The following is an 18,709-nucleotide window of genomic DNA, read 5'->3' on the forward strand; positions in this document are numbered from 1 at the left end:
TGAAGTCCCTCAGCAAGGAAGCAACACTTGCTGTTTGAAGAGAGGAGGCAGGAAGGTGCTAGTACTTCAAACAGAAAATCTACAGGGCAATAGGCAATCCTGTGCATTTTTCTCCCCTGCATCTGGCAGCTGAGCATCAGAAAAGAGGTGAAGAAATCCTAAGCTCCACAGACATTGAAAGCAGACAAGGGAGCATTGATAAGGAGCTAAGTCTAGTGCTGGGATTCCTGCTTCTGCTGCCAGGTTTTATGATAGCTTCCTGCCAGTGTCACCTAAGCTGCTGGCTCTGCTCTCTTCCCCACCAAGTCTATGGTGTTGCTGGGAGGGAAGAAGAAGCTGTGGTGGTCTTCTGTACACCACCCACTCTTGACCAAATCTCCCATCGGGCATGCAAATTATTTTTCTTCCTTAGAGGGGCTGCCTTGACAACTGAAAGGGTAGGAATAGAGGAAAGTATTCTTCTCATCTGATCCTGCACTAGAAGTGGGAAAACTCAACAGTGATTTAATTGCCTGCTTGCTGGCATTGGTCCTATCAGGGCTCTCTTTCTTCTCCTTGGCTAGCTTATATCTTTGGATAATTTGAACTTCTTTCCTGATCTCACCCACCCCTAGTGTACCAGGTATCTAAGGTTCTTTGACTGATTGCACGTGAGCATTCCACTCTTGGTGTGTGTGCATCCCAAACCACAGTTGATGGAAAACTTTCCCTCACTAGTACCTGTCAGTGCAGCTTGAGCTCCTTGTGCTGCCTCACACTGCTGTGTGTAGATATAAAGGGCACGGATGATTCACACCCCCACTTTCATTCTTATCACCTGTGACTAATGTTGGTCTTGCTTTAGCAAGTGCTCTCAGCATGTTTTTTTTCATATATGTAGTTATATATTTGTGTAGTTATTAGGGTCAGTTAGTGTTTGAGTTAGTTTTAGTCTTAGTTTTTCCCACATTTGGAGTTCCATTATCAGTACCAAAGAATGCCTTTGGAAGTATCTTGCCTGGCATGCTCGAAGTCCATGCCTGTGAGTGACCCACACTCTAGTTGCTTGAAATGCTTGGATGAGTCACATATTAGGGATCAATGAAAGGACTTCAAGCCTCAGACCAAGGAAGATGGAGAAGCCAGGCTGAAGTTTCTTTTGGAAGCCATTCTGAAACCACCTTCAGAACCTTCTTGGTCAGAGAGGGTACCAAGTACATCAGCATCTGAGAGATGTGTGCCTTTGATACAGACTGAATCACTGTGTCCAGGAAGAAACAGAAGTCTTTCAAAGATGCTGCTGGGAGAGGCAGCTCTTCAGCCCCAAAGTCTGCCAGCAAAGGGGACAAAGTGAGTAGAATGCGGTCATAATCGAAGCACTCCTCCACTTATTCATCAGCTAAGTCGACCCGTTGACTCCTGCACAGAGGCAGGCACTATCAAGTCTGAGGCCCGAAGAGGTGCCTTCGTGGTTGTGGCACCATCTAAATCTCTTGCACACCGGTCAGAGACATTCCTGGTACTGTCCATGCCAGACACATTTCAAGCTGCAAGGGACTTGCTAAGCTTATTGGTGCCAGTGTCCTCAGCGGTGCAGGAGATCATTCCTCCAGTACTGGTAAACCACTTGGAACCAGTGGAGGGCCCAGTACTGAGTCAACCTCCTGGGTCCTGGAGCTCTGCCCTCCAGTACTGTTGAGAAAGAAGCCAGCATTGATGGCTTCTCTTTGCTCTTCCCAGGACTCTCAGTCCCTGGCACTGACTGGAATGGCTCCTCCATAGTCAGGAGAAGGCAATTCTTCTTTTAACTTGGGGTTGCCGCCTATGTTTCCCAGCTGCAGTGTCTCTTGTCACTCCCTTCCTAGATCTTATCTCCTGGGATAATTGTGAGACCCTGTGTCTAGTGCTGGCCTGCATGCGTGGGCTGCATGACATTGGGCTCCAGCGTCTATTCAGTGACCCTTCTGCAATCCATGAAGGTTTTCCCATTTCCAGATCCTCACCTCATCAGTGGCATTCAGTTTCCCTAGGCTAGAAGTTGGGAGTCAAATTGTTGAGCACCTCCTGATCCCAAGCAGGAAGATGACATTCAGGAGCATTCGGTGGGACAACTAACAGAGGAGGCTCATCTACCTCAACCTGTGCTAGCTTCATCTGGTCCAGATGAAGCAGTTTCCTTGGGGGTGTCTTTGCCCCTTCTGATGATTACAGGAGACGTCGGCCTTGGACATTCAGGTAGAAGAGGTTAGGGAATCTTCTCAAAGCCTGCTATTCTGGCCTCTGCTGTTCCATCTTGGGTGGCACCGCAAATAAACGAACCCATCAAGACTCTCTGGCAAACTTCCTCCTTTCTTCCTCCCACATCAAAGCAAGCAGATATCTAAAATAGATAAAAGTTTTGCATGGTCATGCTGGCTCCCATTATTCTCTCCCTGGATCCTGGAGATTTGTATGTTGCCCTTGACTTAAAGGACCCCTATTTCCATGTGATGATTTATCAAGGCCACAGGAAGTATCTCAGGTTCCTGATAAATTAATCTCGTTACCAGTTTGCACTGTTGTCCTTTGGCCCATGGGCAGCTTCCCGGGTTATTACAAAATGTATGGCAATGGTAGCTGCCTTTCTGACAAGATTAGGAGTACATGTCTGTCCCTACCTGGAAGACTAGTTTGTGAGGCACCATTCCACAGTTCAGGTACTCTTCAGTCTATCTCTCATTCAGTCAACTTTTAAGTCACTGGGTCTGTTGATTAACTCAGAAAAGTCTATCACCAATTCAGAGGATAGAATTTATAGGAGCAGTACTGGATTGTATCCAAGCTAGAGTTTCTTTCCAGAGTCAAGGCATCCGACAATTTGATCCATCATTTTAGATTTTAAGGTTTACCCTTACAACTGCACAGAATTGTATGAGGTTTCTGGAACATATGGTCTCTTGCAAGTATGTGGTCTGGTATGCCAGATTGTGTTTCAGGATTCTACAAGATTGGCTGGCCTCAGTATTTTTGCTGAGCCATCACCATTTGAACACTGCTCAGAGTGCCCACTCACATTTTATTGTCTGGACTGGTGGACAAACCCTGTCAAATTTGCATAGGAGTTCCATTTGTCCTCAACCATCGCTAATGTTAGTAATGGATATGTCTTTCCTGAACTGGGGGGCTCATCTGGATTCCCTTCAGTCATAGGGGTTATGGTCCACAAAGGACATGATTCTTCATGTAGATGTCAGAGTTGAGAGCTAGCCATCTGGCGTGCCAGGTTTTCCTAACTCATATCAAGGGAAAAAACCTGCTCGCTCTTACAGACCACACACAGTCAATGTTCTGTCTCAACAGATAAGGAGGGGCCCACTCGTCCCAGTTCTGCTATGACACAGTTATCTATGGGATTCCTGTATTACCAACACAATCGACCTCAAAGCCTCTTACCTTCCCGGGATGCAGATAGAGCTGTCAGATCACCTAAGCAGGTCATTTTTGAGTCACTAGGAGTGGTCTCTTCATCCAGATGTAGCCAGGTCCATTTTCCAGGTCTGGGGGATTCCCAAGTAACTCTGTTTGCAATGAGGTGCAGCAGGAAATGTCCACAGTTTTGGTCCCCAAAAAGTCACAGTCTGGGTTCCCTAATGGATGCTCTCTTGTTGTCCAGTCTTTTTAATCTCTCCTCATATGGAAACTGTTATGTGCCCCTAATAATTTTTGTTTCCCTTCTCTGTACCTTTTCCAATTTTAATGCATCTTTTATGAGATGTGGCAACCAGAACTTCACACGGTATTCAAGGTGTGGGTGTACAATGGATTTATGTAATGGCATTATGATATTTTTCTCTTATCTATCCCTTTTCCTAGCGGTTTCTAACATTCTGTTAGCTTTTTTTGACTGCCTGTGCACATTGAGCGGATGTTTTTAGAGAACTATCCACAATGACTCCAAGATCTTTCTTGAGTGGTAGCAGCTAATTTAGATCCTATCATTTGGTATGTATAGTTGAGATTGTTTTCCAATGTGCATTATTTTGCACTTATCAACATTGAATTTCATCTGTCATTTTGTTGCCCAGTCACCCACTTCTGTGAGATCTTCACAGTCAGCTTTGTACTTATCTTGTGTAATTTAGTATCATCTGCAAACTTTGCCACTTCACTATTTACCCCCCTTTTCCAGATCATTTATGAATATGTTGAACAGCACAGGTTCCAGTACAGATCCTGGTATTTATCTGTCCATTGTAACAACTGACCATTTATTTCTACCCTTTATTTCCTATTTTTTAATGAGTTACTGATCCATGAGGGGTCCTTCCCTCTTATCTGATGTATGCTTTGCCTGGTTGCCTGCTCCACCCAAACCTGAAGGCATTCCATTTAATGGCGTGGATGCTCTATGGTTAGAGCTGGGAAAGAGTCGTGTTCATAAGAGCTTCTAGATGTGCTGTTGAATACCGAAAACTATCTACTAGGTTTACTTCCTTCTCTAAGTGAAAGCATTTCTCTATCTGGTCTGGAGTTTTGCTGATTACATTCTTCAATCCAGCATACTTGGACTGTCTTTTGTACCTGAAACTGCAAGAGTTGGCCATAAGCTGCTAAGTGGATCTTGATGAAACCATCTCGGCCTTCCATCCTCAGGTGGATAACAGTCTATCTTTTCTAATTAAAATATCAGTAAGATTTTTGAAAGGTCTGGAAAGATTGTACCCTCAGGAACAAGATCTGTTCTTCCATGGGACCTAACCTTGGTATAGTCAAAGCTTGTGGGTCCTCCTTTTGAGCCTTTATATATCGGTTTACTGCATCTTTCAATGAAGGTGGCATTTCTGGTGGCCATTGCTTCTGTTAGAAAGATAAGTGAGCTGCAGACCCTGATGTCTGCTCTGTGTTATACTGTTTTCTTTAAAGACAAAGTTTACCTGTATCCTCATGCAAAATTTGTCTTGGAAATGGTATCTAACTTCCATATCAACCAGGTGATTTAGCTATCTTCATTCATTCCCAAACCACACTTGAATAAAGATCAGGAAAGGCTGCTGCATACTCTGGATATCTGGAGAGCGTTGGCTTGTCAAGTCCAAGCAGTTCCATCAGCCTTCTCAGCTCTTCTTGGCAGTCAAAGACAGTGTGACACAGCTCCCAGCTCTTTCTCAGAGAGAGAATCTTGGATACTCTCATGTATTTGCTTGTGCTTCAGTTTGGGTAATGTTATCCCGCCAATCAGTGCGACAACACATTCGACAAGATCACAAGCAACTTCTGTGACCTTCCTGGGCAAAGTTCCTATCCTAGATATTTGGTCTTTGGTGCACATTTGCTTCCCATTATGCTATCACTCAACAACCTAGAAATAATGCCTGATTTCGGTGAGTTGTCCTTCAGTCTTTGTTCAGATAGGCTCCAATCCCATCCCTTTCATGGCTTCTGAGTCACTAAGAGTGGAATGCATGTATGCAATCACTCAAGAAAAAACTGTTACTTACCTGTTGTGCTTCGAGATGTGTTGCATATGGCCATTATATGACCTGCCCTCCTATCCCTTTGCTTGGGAGCTTTTCTGACAAGAAGGAATTGAGGGAAGTTGGGGCCAGCTCCACCCTTCATATCTACACGCAGTAGTGCACAGCAGTGGCATGCTCAAGCTGCCCCAGCAGGAACAGATGAGTGATCATGTTTTCCACCCTAAATCCCATGTAATTTCAACCTCATGGAAAAGTATTCAAAAGCGATAAAATGAACAGGCTCTCCTCAATGTTTTAATGGGGTTCTATAGGAATTACTCTACAAACCTGTAGAATTTAACAATGAAAAGATACTTACTGTATAGTGGCTTAAAAATAATATAGAGACTTTATCAGAGATTAGGGTGACCAGATGTCCTGATAAAATTGGGACTATCCCGATATTTTACTCTGTGTCCACGTCCCGACGGATGTATGACTTGGACGCCATTTGTCCCACTATTGTAAGGTAGCCCGGCAATGGTGTCCGGTTGGCGCGGGGCTGGCAGGCTCCCTACCTGGCTCCGTGCAGCTCCCTGGAAGTGGTAACATCTCCCTCTGGGTCCTAGGCTCAGGGATGGCCAGGGGGCTCTGCGTGCTGCCCCCTGGTCCTGGCCAATGGGAGTTGCGGGGGCGGCACCTGTGGGTGAGGGAGTGTACAGAGCCACCTGGCCATGCCTCGGCCTAGGACCCAGCGGGAGATGTGGCCAGTTCCAGGGAGCTGCCTGAGATAAGCATCAGCCCAGATACACTCCTGCACCCAAACTCCCTCATGGAGTCAGCACCCTGAACCACCCCCCCCAGCGCTCCCCCAGTTCTGAGACTTCCCCCTCGCAGCAGGGCCAGAGCCAGGGCCCTGCATCTCCTACTGACCCGTGGCTTGCTGCAGGGCTGCGGCCGGGGCTGTGCTTCCCCGATCCATGTCAGGGTCCGGGCCCAGGGGCTGCTGTTGAGGCTGTGTGACGTGACCCCTAGCTTACGGCGGGGACTGCTACCCCGACCCATGGCTTGTGGCAGGTGCCGCGGCCTGGGGCTGATGTTGGGGCTGTGCACCCCTGACCTGCAGCTTCCTTGGGCTGTGCACTCTAGTGGGGGCTGTGCGTCATGTGTCCTGATATTTTATTCTTGCCATCTGGTCACCCTATCAGAGATACAATTCTATATTAAGTTTAATACAGTTGTTTAAAAATATATGGAAAGTTTATAACTTTCTACAGGGCTTTTGTTGGAACAGTTCTTTCCCCAGTTTTCCAAGCAATCTTGCTTTCCAGCAAATTGCTCTTTATCTGCTCCTGTTCACACTTGATCTAATACCCCTAAAATATAGCACATTTTTAAAAGTGTAAATAAAAAGTGGAACAAGATGAATGCCAACCATAAATCCTATGAAAATATTTTGTTTTCCCTCTTGCATCCTTATCCTTTCTAGTCTCCCACTTTTTTTTTTCAAATAATTAAGATTGTAAGCTCCTCAAAGCAGGTACTTTGTGGTTTTATGTCTGTAAAGCTCACCTCTAATATATCTATAGCTATAGCAAGAGCTGAGGTGAGGGCCCTTCTTCCTCAAAACAGGAATGGCAAGACTGAGTCTGGGGTCATATGAAATACAAAACTGTTACTTGTAAAAAACAAAGATTGGACCTCACCCTGAGCCTCTCTTTTTGGAAAGCTTCCCAATTACATAAATAAGGATAACACAGTTATACTCACAAAGAGAGATCTAGGATTATGAATCCTCATGCTTCAGGCCTGAGATCAGGAAGAAATGTCCACTGTTGGCTCTACAATATGGATTGATGGGTTTTACACCTTTCTCTGAAGAATTAGCCGCTATCTGAAAGGGGATATAGAACTAGACAAACCATGAGTTTCTTCTGGTTTGACAGTTTCTGTGATAATTTTTAATATAAATGTGCATGTGGGTTTTTTCTTGAGGATATTCATACAGTTTTGATAACTATATTGGGAAATGTTTCAAGCTGTGCTGGAAAATAATTCCATATGCAACCATTGATATATCTTGATATGTCACTAACTTGGAATCAAAATGCTTGATAGTAAGTCAGTTATGAAGATTGTATCTGAAATTTTGAAATTGGTTCTGTCATAATTAGAGATTCTCTTTGATGGTTTCCTTGAGACCTTTAATTTTTCCCCCATAATCATGTCTTTTTTTTATTTTGAGTATAGGTGCCTCCTTTAATGCAGAAAACTGATTCAGATCCTGAACACTGCCGTGTTGCAGCACAGCTTGATGACAATGTGAGTCTGACTTTTATTTTAGATTTGTTTAGCTACTTAATTTTAAAGTACCAATGTGTGTGTTGTTTCATATTGTATTATTTACTTGCTCTATGCTATACTTTATTGGCATCAGAAATTACACCAGAGGGAAAACTGGAAACAGTACTTTCAGAACATTTTAAATTTTTTACTTTAAATAAAATTGACATATTTCATTCTAAAACATTTAGAAGCTCTTCTAATACAAAATTGTTTGCATGGTAATGTGGTAAATGTTACCTATCTATTATTACTTCTGTAACTGTCCTCAAAGATAGAATAGGGTTGCAATATGAATAGTATTCAGCTAAATCTGATCCTGAGATCTTTAAAACTAGCAAACATCGTCAATATTGGTGATCAGAGAGAATTGTTTTAAAGAAAACTTTTTAAAAAATTCCTAAACAATAAATGTTCAATCTGTGGACCCTGAAATATATAAAGGAAAAAATATTAGAAACGTGATAGTGAAGTTTAAAATGTTAAGCTCTTGATGTTCTCATAAGCTATGGTATTTTCCCAGTGTTCTGATTGATACACTGATCATATGTGTGAAACATAGTTGAATAAAATCTTTTATCCGTAACTAGGACTGAAGGCCCTTAAGATTACTAGTGATTATATGCAGATTTGTCATGGTTATAAATCTGCACCTGTTCCACACTTCACATTTTTATTTGTCACATCAAAGCATTCCAGTTTGTCTTCATGTGCATAACTGCTACCAGGACTCTGGTAAATGACGTTTTGCTCAAGTAACATAGGCTTCAGTTCTTTTGTTTTGCAATGATTTCATCTAATACAATTGTTTATCTGTAGATTTTGTTTAGTTTTGAAATTCTTGTATTCTGAAACACTGAGCTCAGCCAAAACAAATTAACATAGAAAGTACGTGTACACCATTTTAGCACTAAATGAGCAGAAGTTTGAATTACTATATCTCCCTTTTTCTGCAGTTCAACTTTTCTGAAAAAATATAGCATCTACTTAGTCTTAAAACTTCATTTTGAAAGAGTAGTGTTTGGAAGTTTGAATTTTGCACCATATTTCAGGATATTTTACATTTAGAACTTTTCCTGAACTTCACACAATGCCAGGAAATTCATAGTTAAACCTTTAGATAATATAATAATACTGCATTTCTCTTCTGTTAGCATAGCGAATAATCAATAGTATAAGGAAGATTTAGTTGGCCTATATCTCACTAACAGAATTGTGAACTAAGGCTAACATTTTCAAAGAGACACTTAAAATTACGCTTCAAAATCTATATTTAGGTTCCTGAATATGTGGCCAGATTTTGAGCACCCAACTTCAGTAATTGGTGCTGCATCCTGAGCACTTTTGAAAATCTAGCCACTTACTTAAGTGTATAGATTTAGGCTGGGATTTTCAAGGGTTCCTTAGGGAGTTAGGTGCCCAACTCCCACTGAAATTCAGTGGGAATTGGGCACCAAGTCCTTTAGGCTCCGTTCAAGCATAAGGAACTATTTTTCAAATCTTGGCTTTAGTTCCAATTGCATGTGGAAATTCTGCTCTCAACTATAGTTGTGCAACTCCATTCTTGGCAAATTATGCCTTCTGAAACACCTTTACTATCCCATTGAATATAATGGAGTTGCACAGGTGAAAACAGTTTGTCTCTGCAGTTAGAACCTTGTGAACTAATTTTCCCATAGTTGTATTGACTCTGCAATTGACTTTTGCAGGAGTAGAATATAGTAATGTTGTAATATCAGTTAAGGAAGTAATTCCATTTAAGAGGAAAGCTGTACTGTAAAATATTTAAATGTGACTGAATAGTATGCTTAGTTTGAAATTTTTGCCTGAAGCAAAGTGAATTCACCCTTTACGTCAGAGATTTACAAAGGAAAAGTTTTCAGTAAGTTTTCTTATGTTCCGGTACAGGTTTGTTAAAACAATACTAATTGGCATAAAAACCAAGAAACTCAGTTAATATTTGTGCATGGATTTCCTTTGTTTTTTAATAACCACTTCTGGCTGACTCACAATCTAGTATGAGTTGACTTCACATGTTGAAATGGCTGCTCTAGATAAGTTATTGTCTTACATGTAAATGTATTTGATAAAAATGAAGTTATTTACCTAATAGTGTCAGTAAATCTGTAAACTTATATTTTGGTATATATAACATACAGCACATGGATAATAGATCTTACTGCTCACCTATAAAGAGACATTTATTATCAGATTTTACAGATTGTTTTTGACATCAGATACTATAGTGTTGGATATCAATATAAAATGCTAAGATTAAAATTGAAAACAATGTATTTTAAACATCAATATAAAGATTGACAGTTACTGCAATTTCACAATAGCCTCTTAAGTTAAATATCTAGTATTTTGGAGCTATAAATCTTTTTGCAATATCTCTGTAAATATAGCGTCACTGTAAAATAGCAGCCTATGCAACTTTTAAAAATAAACACAATTTTTACTACAGAACCACAGTGAAGCATTTGAAAATAACAGACCTTTCTCTCTCCCCACCACTAAGTTAAAAACACAGGTCCTGTGGGATCATCTGACACTGACAGCTTATTTCTGCATCAAGATCAGATTGAACTCAAAGAATAAAAGTTTGGGTTCTGTAGCAATGGAAGAGTGGTCTGCAATTGAGCACCTTCCTTTCAGAGCCACTGTTGCTACTGCTACATTCAAAAGAAAGGGTATCCAGACGAAAGCCACTCCTTGAGTTTCCCATCAGCTTTGCTCTTGGAAGCACTGTTGCTATCTGAAGAAGAGAAGAATAAGAAACTCCTCTAAGTAATACTGCTGCCACCTTCTGTAACTGGTTCTGAACTCTACCATTCTGGCCTCAGTAATGCAGCAGATTCTTCTTTTAGGACATATTTTTAAAAAAACATACTCAAAAATCTAGTTTAATTTCAAAATAAAAACCATGAATGATTCCATCCTGGGGAAGAGAGATTTCAGACCATAGAAAACTCTTTTAATTGTTGACTTCTTTCAGAAAGACAGTGCGTATGATGTAGTGTAGAAGATCTAAGACTCTTAACTTTAACAATTGTGGTAGATGCTACCTTAATTGCCTGAGCTGGCATTGAGGTTTTCTGTTTATACTTTGCCTTTTACTCTACGTATCTAGGTGGATGACAATATTCCTCTTAGAGTAATGCTGCTCCTTATGGATGAAGTCTTTGATTTAAAGGAGAGAAATCAGTGGTTAAGAAGAAATATAAAAAATCTACTTCAACAGCTTATTAGAGCAACATATGGAGACACGATCAATAGGTACCAGCTTTTTTATTCATGCTCAATTGCTGTATGAGAGTTTGTGAATCATGTCTAGAAAATTATCCTTTATTAGTTAGTTGTAATGTTCTACTGATTGTGCATCTGCAAATGTAAGCTCACTGCTTGAATGCAATTTTTTCTTTCTGAGATTATACACAGATCATTAAAGATGGAATGAGATGGAAGCAGATTTTTTAAAAAGGTCATTTTTAGTGTCTTTGCATAAGACATGGAATGCGTCTTATTTAAACTTCTCTAAAAATTTGTAATTTCCAAGAAAATAGTAAGCTCTTGCATATGTTTATAGAAGTATGAATTCATTATATTATCAAATAATGTTGACATTGTGTAAGCTTTTTGTAAACTTTACTTTTTATAGTGTGCAACTGTTTATAAGATTTATTGCTTCTTACACTATTAAACAATTGAGTCAATCAAATGCCCATAAAACTGAAGCCTTACAATCTACCAGACGGATGTATTGTACATAGTTATACAGTATGTATTAGAACTGGTGTCAACAAGATGTTTTTTGTTGGAAAATGCCGATTTGTCAAAGCTCAAACTTTTCATGGGAAGGGGGTGGTTTTTGATGAACTTTGTGACTCAAAAATAATTTGGAAAAATAAATCATAATGTCAACATTTCATTTTGATGCTTTCAAAATGAAAAATTCCAGTTTTCCCATTTGAAATGGCTGTTCATTAAAAAAATAATATGGGGAAAAATTAAATGGTTGAACTACTGTATTTAGAAATTATAGAAACAAAATGTTTTGGCTCAGACTGAAAATGTGTTTGATTTTCCGTTCATGAAAGTATGAGATTTTGACTTTTCATCTGATTTGGGATGGGACAATGTTTTGATATGTCCAGTTTTTGTGGGATGGCAAAACGGTTCCCCTCTCAGCTCTAATAAGTAATGATATGGGAACTTACTGTATTAGTTTTTCTACTTCAGCATTTTAAGCGGTTTATTTAAGACCATCAAGACTTTTGTTTTATAATTATGTTAAAATGTACATGAACTGTTATACTTCTTTTAAAAAGCTTAATCACTTTAGAGACAAACTCAGTTCTGTTTAATCCATATTCTGTCTCGCAAATAGTTTCAAAGATGGGGGGGAAATAGCACTATTCTAATCTCCTATTTCCCCATCCCACTAATAGGACACTATTACATAATTCCATGACTCCACCCACCAAGAAGCAGAAGACAAAGCAAATTGTAAATTATTAATCTTGTATAAGGAATTATTTCACTTACCCTCTTCATCCTAGAAGCAGGGAGACTATAGCTATCTCCAAACATTTTTTATGTGCTTGGAGGTAGCAGAACTTGATGAGTGATGCGTTTGTTCTCTGCAAATGGGCTGTGTAGCTGGGCATGGGCCCCTGAGTAAGCAGCTGAGACAGATGTGTGTTGGTGCCTTGGTAAGGGCTGTGAGCTTTGACCCTTGGACCTTTGATTGGCCCTGCTGTTTGACATCTGAGTGGTTAATCATACCCTGGTGGTAAGGGGTGGAGCTGAGGTAAATAGGGAGACTTAATATAAAAGGTCATTTGCTAGGCAAACTTGAGAGCCGCAAACAAAGGCGGATAACAGGAGAGTTTCAGAGGGAGTTTGGAGAGGGAGCATGTGAGGCTTTCCTTCCAGTTCCAGGTCTATGTATGATTCCACAATGGCCAGCAATGGAACCATAGTGGTGACCTGCAACAGACATGCCATGTTTTCTTGCCTGCCTGAAGCCAGGAGGTACTTCCTCTGTATGAAGTTGGTGGCTGTAATGAAAGAAAAGATTCTTGGATTGGAAGGTGAAATAGAAATGCTACTGAGAATCAGAAAAGCTGATGAGTTAGCTCCCAGGTACAAGGTTGGGCAGTTCATAACCACCAGAAGTAAGAGGTCAAGGTGGCATTCTATGCAACTGCAGATAGATGAGGATGGCAAGCAGTGAGAAGAGGATCAGGAGGAATTTCACATAGCTAGAATCAATTGGAACCTTCTAGCTGTGTGGAATTCCTCCTGATTCTCTTCTCTCTGGTGGCCACAGCCTACCATCTCATCTGTCTCCAGCTGTATAGCATGCCAGCTTGACCTCTTCCCTCTGGTGGTTATAAACTGTCAAACCACCTCTATGATTTTCCCCTCTCTCCAATTCCATAGTGGCCAGCTCAGTGTAGAAACTGTGCAATATATCTCTCAAAATCCAGCCAATCCAAGGAAACGGGGAGAGATGAGGGGGGACACGGATGAAAATCTGAAAGAAAATCAAGCTTGCCCACCGAGATCTCCAACCATCTAAGGCAAAACAAATTATCCTTGTTGGGGATTCAATACTCTGAAGAATTGGAAGCACATTCTGCAAGGTAGAGGTGGACTACAGGATGGTGTGCTGCATTCCTGGAGCCAAGATAGGAGATGTCGCTCTAAGATGGGATAGGCTTTTGAAGTTCACCAGCAAGGATCCATTACTGATGGTTCATATCAGCATTAATGACACTGCATTGCAGGATATCTTGCAGCTAAGATGACTCTAGTGAACTCAGAAGTGTGGTGAAGAAGAAAGGAGGAGATATGAGCACTCATTACAAAATCGAGGTGCTGAGAACAAAATTAACTAAGGAATCAAAGAACATGAAGAAAAGAAAAATTTTAATTGCTTGTGCACCAGCGCTAGGAGTTGCTCATTTGTGAGCATAAATTCAGTGTAGCTGGTATTATTGAAACTTGGTAAGATGATTCACGTGACTGGAATGTTAAAAACAATCAATATAATCTAGTTAAAAAGGATTGAGTGGGCAAAAGGGAAGGATGAGTGACAGTCTATTAAAACTGGTATTACTTGTTTTTGTGTCCTGCCTATACTATGTAAGGGGTGGTGGGGAGGGGAAGCTTCCCCCAACATGCTATAAAAACTCCACGGCCTACCTGTGTCACAACCACCGTTTTTCTGCATATAAAAACCGGGGCCGGCATTAGGAGGTAGCAAGCTGGGCAGTTGCCTGGGCCCTATGCCACAGGGGCCCCTGCAAAGCTATATTGATCAGGCTTCAGCTTCAGCCCCATATGCCAGGGCTTCGGCTTTCCTGCCCTGGGCCCTAGTGAGTGTAATACTGGCCCTGCTTGGGAGCCCCCCTGAAACCTGGTCACGGCCCTCTAGGGGGCTCCAGATCCCTGGTTGAGAACTATTGCTTAAAGGGGCCAATTTCGCAAAGCTGAAAACAGTTGAGCCAAATCAATTTGCGAGGAACAATTTAACCTGAAAAATGTGATTAATGATTGGGAATTATTTAAGAACACTTTAAAAGCCACAGTCCTACAATCAAAAAAAGAAGGCTGTATTAGTTAAAACCAACCAGGTTTAGAAGGGAAGGCAGCTTTAAACATTAAAAAGAATATATAACAAATGGAAGAAAGGGGAAGTTGATAGTAATGAAAATAAATCAGAAACTAGGAATTGTAGAAAATTGGTAAAGTAAGTAAAAGACCACAAGGAGATATCTATGGCTACCAGAGTTAAGGATGATAAGGAGTTTAAGTATATTAGGAACAAAAAAAATTCCTAACAATGGTATAGGTCAATTATTAGACGGAAATGGGAGAATTATAACTAATGCAGAAGAGTCAGAATTGTTCAATACATATTTTTGTTCTGGAAACAAGCCAGATGAAGTCATACTGTATAACAACACACTTCCCATTCCACTGCTGTCTTAGGAGGATGTTAAACAGCAGCTACTAAATTAGACACTTTTTAATAAGGAGGTAACTTGCATCCAAGAGTTTTTAAAGAGCTGGCTGAAGAGCTTTCTGGACGGTTAATGCTGATTTTCAGTAAGTCTTGGAACAGTGAGGAAGATCCAGAAGACAGGAAGAAAGCTAATGTTGTGGCATCATTTAAAAAACAGTAAATGGGATGATCTAGGTATTTATAGGCCTGTCAGTCTGACGTCTGTCCCAGCCAAGATAATGAAGCACCTGATATGGGATTTGATAAACAAAGAATTAAAGGAGGGTAATATAATTAATGCAAATCAACATGGGTTTATGGAAAATAGAACTTGTCAAACTAACTTGATATAATTTTTTGGTGAGAGTACTAGTTTGGCTGATGTAATAGACTTCTGTAAAGCATTTGACTTGTTACTTAACGATGTTTTGATTAAAGTAGAACAATACAAAATTAATAAAACACAAATTAAGTTAGTTTAAAGCTGGCTAATTGAAAGGTCTCAAAGTGTAATTGTGACTGATCATTGAAAGGATGTGGTTCTTGGCCCTATGCTATTTAACATTTTTTATCAATGATCTGGAAGAAAATGGAAAATCATCACTGGTAGTTTGCAGATGACACAAAAATTGGGGGAATTGGTAAGAAGAGGATGGGTCACTGATACAGAGCAATCTGGATGTTTCATAAACTGGGCACAAGCAAACAATTCTAGGAACAAAGAATGTAGGCCATGCTTGCATAATGGGAACTCTATCCTGGGAAGGAGTGACTCTGAAGAAGATTTTGGGGTTATGGTGGATAATCTGCTGAACATGAATCAGATGCTGTGGCCAAATGGACTAATGTTATCCTTGGATACCTAAACAGGGGAATTTTGAGTAGTAGTAGAGAGGTTTTACCCTCTGTATTTGGCACTGCTGGAGTAGTGTGTCCCATTGTGGTGTCCACAATTCAAGAATAGACTCAAGGAGCTCAATCTATTTAATCTTATCAAGGAGAAGGCTAAGGGGTGACTTGATTGCAGTCTATACATACCTATATGGGAAACAGAAATTTGATAATGATCTCTTCAGTCTAGCAAACAAAGGTATAATATCAAGTGGCTGAAAATTGAAAATTCATTAATTGCTCTGCTCTCTGCATCAATGTGATGTAACGATCTAATGTTCTGTTTGTAGGATGGGAAAGAGGGTAAATTACCTAATGGCAATCTGGGTTGTATGCTTCTTCTCTGCTCCACCCTTCTTCATCCTTTTTCTTTCCTATTTCTGTTGGGGTAAACCTATTTAACTTCAGAAGTACTCAAAATGAGGAAGGAAAATGAGTGAATTTAAACCTTAAGTGAGACTGAGAATGAACAAGAGGCTTTCTGGAGTGATAACTTGATGTAATCTGTGGAATGGTGAAAAGGAGAGATGATGCACTTTTTTGTTTTTTCTTGAATATTGTTTGAAGTTTTAACTACTTCAAAGCACTTTTTACTTAAAGAACTCTGCTTCCTGATGCCCTTTGAAAAGTAAAATGAGAGCAATCGCTGATTCGTCTCACTTTGATTTTAGAAAAATAGTTGATCACGTTGACTCGATGACTTCTCCTGACCAAGTAGCAGATGCAGTGAAACGCTTCAGGTGTGTTTTATAGATACCTTTTTTATTTTAAAAGTATATTAAACTTATACTGGTATAGGCCAACTAATATTTAATGATTGTCCTCCTACCTCAGCAATGGAATCAGTTTAAGCTGTCAGAGACAGTAAGTCCACTTCACACCCGAAATTCTGCCTCTGTACAAGATTCAGATAGGTAGTTTATATCCTGATTTGTAAAGATTTTATGATATATAAGTTATTCATTACTTGAACAGAGAATATTCTGTGGCTAGTCTCTTTAAATTTTTCTTTTTTGGAAAGGGGTATCATAAAATCATAGAATATCAGGGTTGGAAGGGACCTCAGGAGGTCATATAGTACAACCCCCTGCTCAAAGCAGGACCAATCCCCAACTAAATCATCCCAGTCAAGCCTGACCTTAAAAACTTCTGAGGAAGGAGATTCCACTACCTCCCTAGGTAATCCATTCCAGTGCTTCACCACCCTTCTAGCGAAAAAGGTTTTCCTAATATCCAACCTAAACCTCCCCCACTGCAACTTGAGACCATTACTCCTTGTTCTGTCATCTGCTACCACTGAGAACAGTCTAGATCCATCCTATTTGGAACCCCCTTTCCGGTAGTTGAAAGCAGCTATCAAATCCCCCCTCATTCTTCTCTTTTGCAGACTAAATAATCCCAGTTCCCTCAGCCTCTCCTCATAAGTCATGTGCTCCAGCCCCTTAATCATTTTTGTTGCCCTCCGCTGGACTCTTTCCAATTTTTCCACATCCTTCTTGTAGTGTGGGGCCCAAAACTGGACACAGTACTGCAGATGAGGCCTCACCAATGCCGAATAGAGGGGAATGATCACGTCCTTCGATCTGCTGGCAATGCTCCTACTTATACAGCCCAACATGCCGTTAGCCTTCTTGGCAATAAGAGCACACTGTTGACTCATATCCAGCTTCTCGTCCACTGTAACCCATAGGTCCCTTTTCTGCAGAACTTCTGCCTAGCCACTTGTCCCTAGACTGTAGCAGGGCATGGGATTCTTCCATTCTAAGTGCAGGACTCTGCATTTATCCTTGTTGAACCTCATCAGATTTCTTTTGGTCCAGTCAGGTTCCTCTGCATCCTATCCCTGCCCTCCAGCGCATCTACCACTTCTCCCAGTTTAGTGTCCTCTGCAAACTTGCTGAGGGTGCAATCCACGCCGTCCTCCAGATCATTAATGAAGATATTGAACAAAACCGGTCCCAGGACTGACCGTCAGGGCACTCCGCTTGATACCGACTGCCAACTAGACATGGAGCCATTGATCACTACCCGTTGAGCCTGACAATCTAGCCAGCTTTCTGTCCACCTTATAGTCCATTCATCCAGCCCATACTTCTTTAACTTGCTGTCAAGAATACCGTGTGTTTCCATATCAAAAGCTTTGCTAAAGTCAAGGAATAACACATCCACTGCTTTCCCCTCATCCACAGAGCCAGTTATCTCGTCATAGAAGGCTTAGGTTAGTCAGGCCCTTGGTGAATCCATGCTGACTGTTCCTGATCACTTTCCTGTCCTCTAAGTGCTTCAAAATTGATTCATTGAGGACCTGCTCCATGATTTTTCCAGGGACTGAGGTGAGGCTGACTGGCCTGTAGTTCCCCGGATTCTCCTTTTTTAAGTTATTCACTACCTGTTCTAAACTGTTGCAAAATTGTTGTGTACTTTTAAACAGTAGTTAAATTTCACTCCATTGATGGGTGAAGTGGCTTGTTTGTGTTCATGCAAGTGTATAATATGTTATAGCAGGAGCAGCAACAATTACTGTAGTTAAAACCTTGCCACAGGTTATTACTAATATTTGTCTATACATTCATAACACTTGAACTTTCCTTTGGAGCTTTCAGCCCATTGAGTAATCATCAGTTTTAAAAAAAAATTATGAGCTAAAGGAATCTATTTGTACTACATCACTTTTAGAATGCTGTCTTTGTAGAAGCCTCAAGAACATGCTAAAATAGTCATAAGATATGTAGGATGAGCTCTCCAGAAATGTGGTTCACAAAGATTGCCTGTTTAGCAAAGAAGATGGATATCTGACCGGTATTTTCATCTGAAGAGAGAAATACCTAAAGATGTAAAGGACAGTACTAACAGACCCCATAACAAAGGCTCTGTGACATTAGTCTTCTGACAGGTTTCAGAGTAACAGCCGTGTTAGTCTGTATTCGCAAAAAGAAAAGGAGTACTTATGGCACCTTAGAGACTAACCAATTTATTTGAGCATAAGCTTTCGTGAGCTACTGCTCACTGCATCCGATGAAGTGAGCTGTAGCTCACGAAAGCTTAT

General features: G+C 40.6%; 1 protein-coding gene across 4 annotated transcripts in view; it reads left to right on the forward strand.

The window, feature by feature from the left end:
* The window catches only part of SNX13 (sorting nexin 13), a 154,009-nt gene that overhangs the window by 130,745 nt on the left and 4,555 nt on the right, over positions 1–18,709 (forward strand). For 3 of the 4 annotated variants that reach the window (XM_074945813.1, XM_074945817.1, XM_074945815.1), the window contains 3 exons: positions 7,665–7,736; positions 10,891–11,036; positions 16,335–16,403. In XM_074945813.1, coding sequence (XP_074801914.1) covers positions 7,665–7,736; positions 10,891–11,036; positions 16,335–16,403 — 287 coding nt within the window. The remainder of the gene's footprint in view (positions 1–7,664; positions 7,737–10,890; positions 11,037–16,334; positions 16,404–18,709) is intronic. The other variant, XM_074945816.1, reaches the window with a different exon arrangement.

Source organism: Natator depressus, chromosome 2 (assembly GCF_965152275.1).
Source record: "Natator depressus isolate rNatDep1 chromosome 2, rNatDep2.hap1, whole genome shotgun sequence".
Taxonomy (NCBI): domain Eukaryota; kingdom Metazoa; phylum Chordata; order Testudines; family Cheloniidae; genus Natator; species Natator depressus.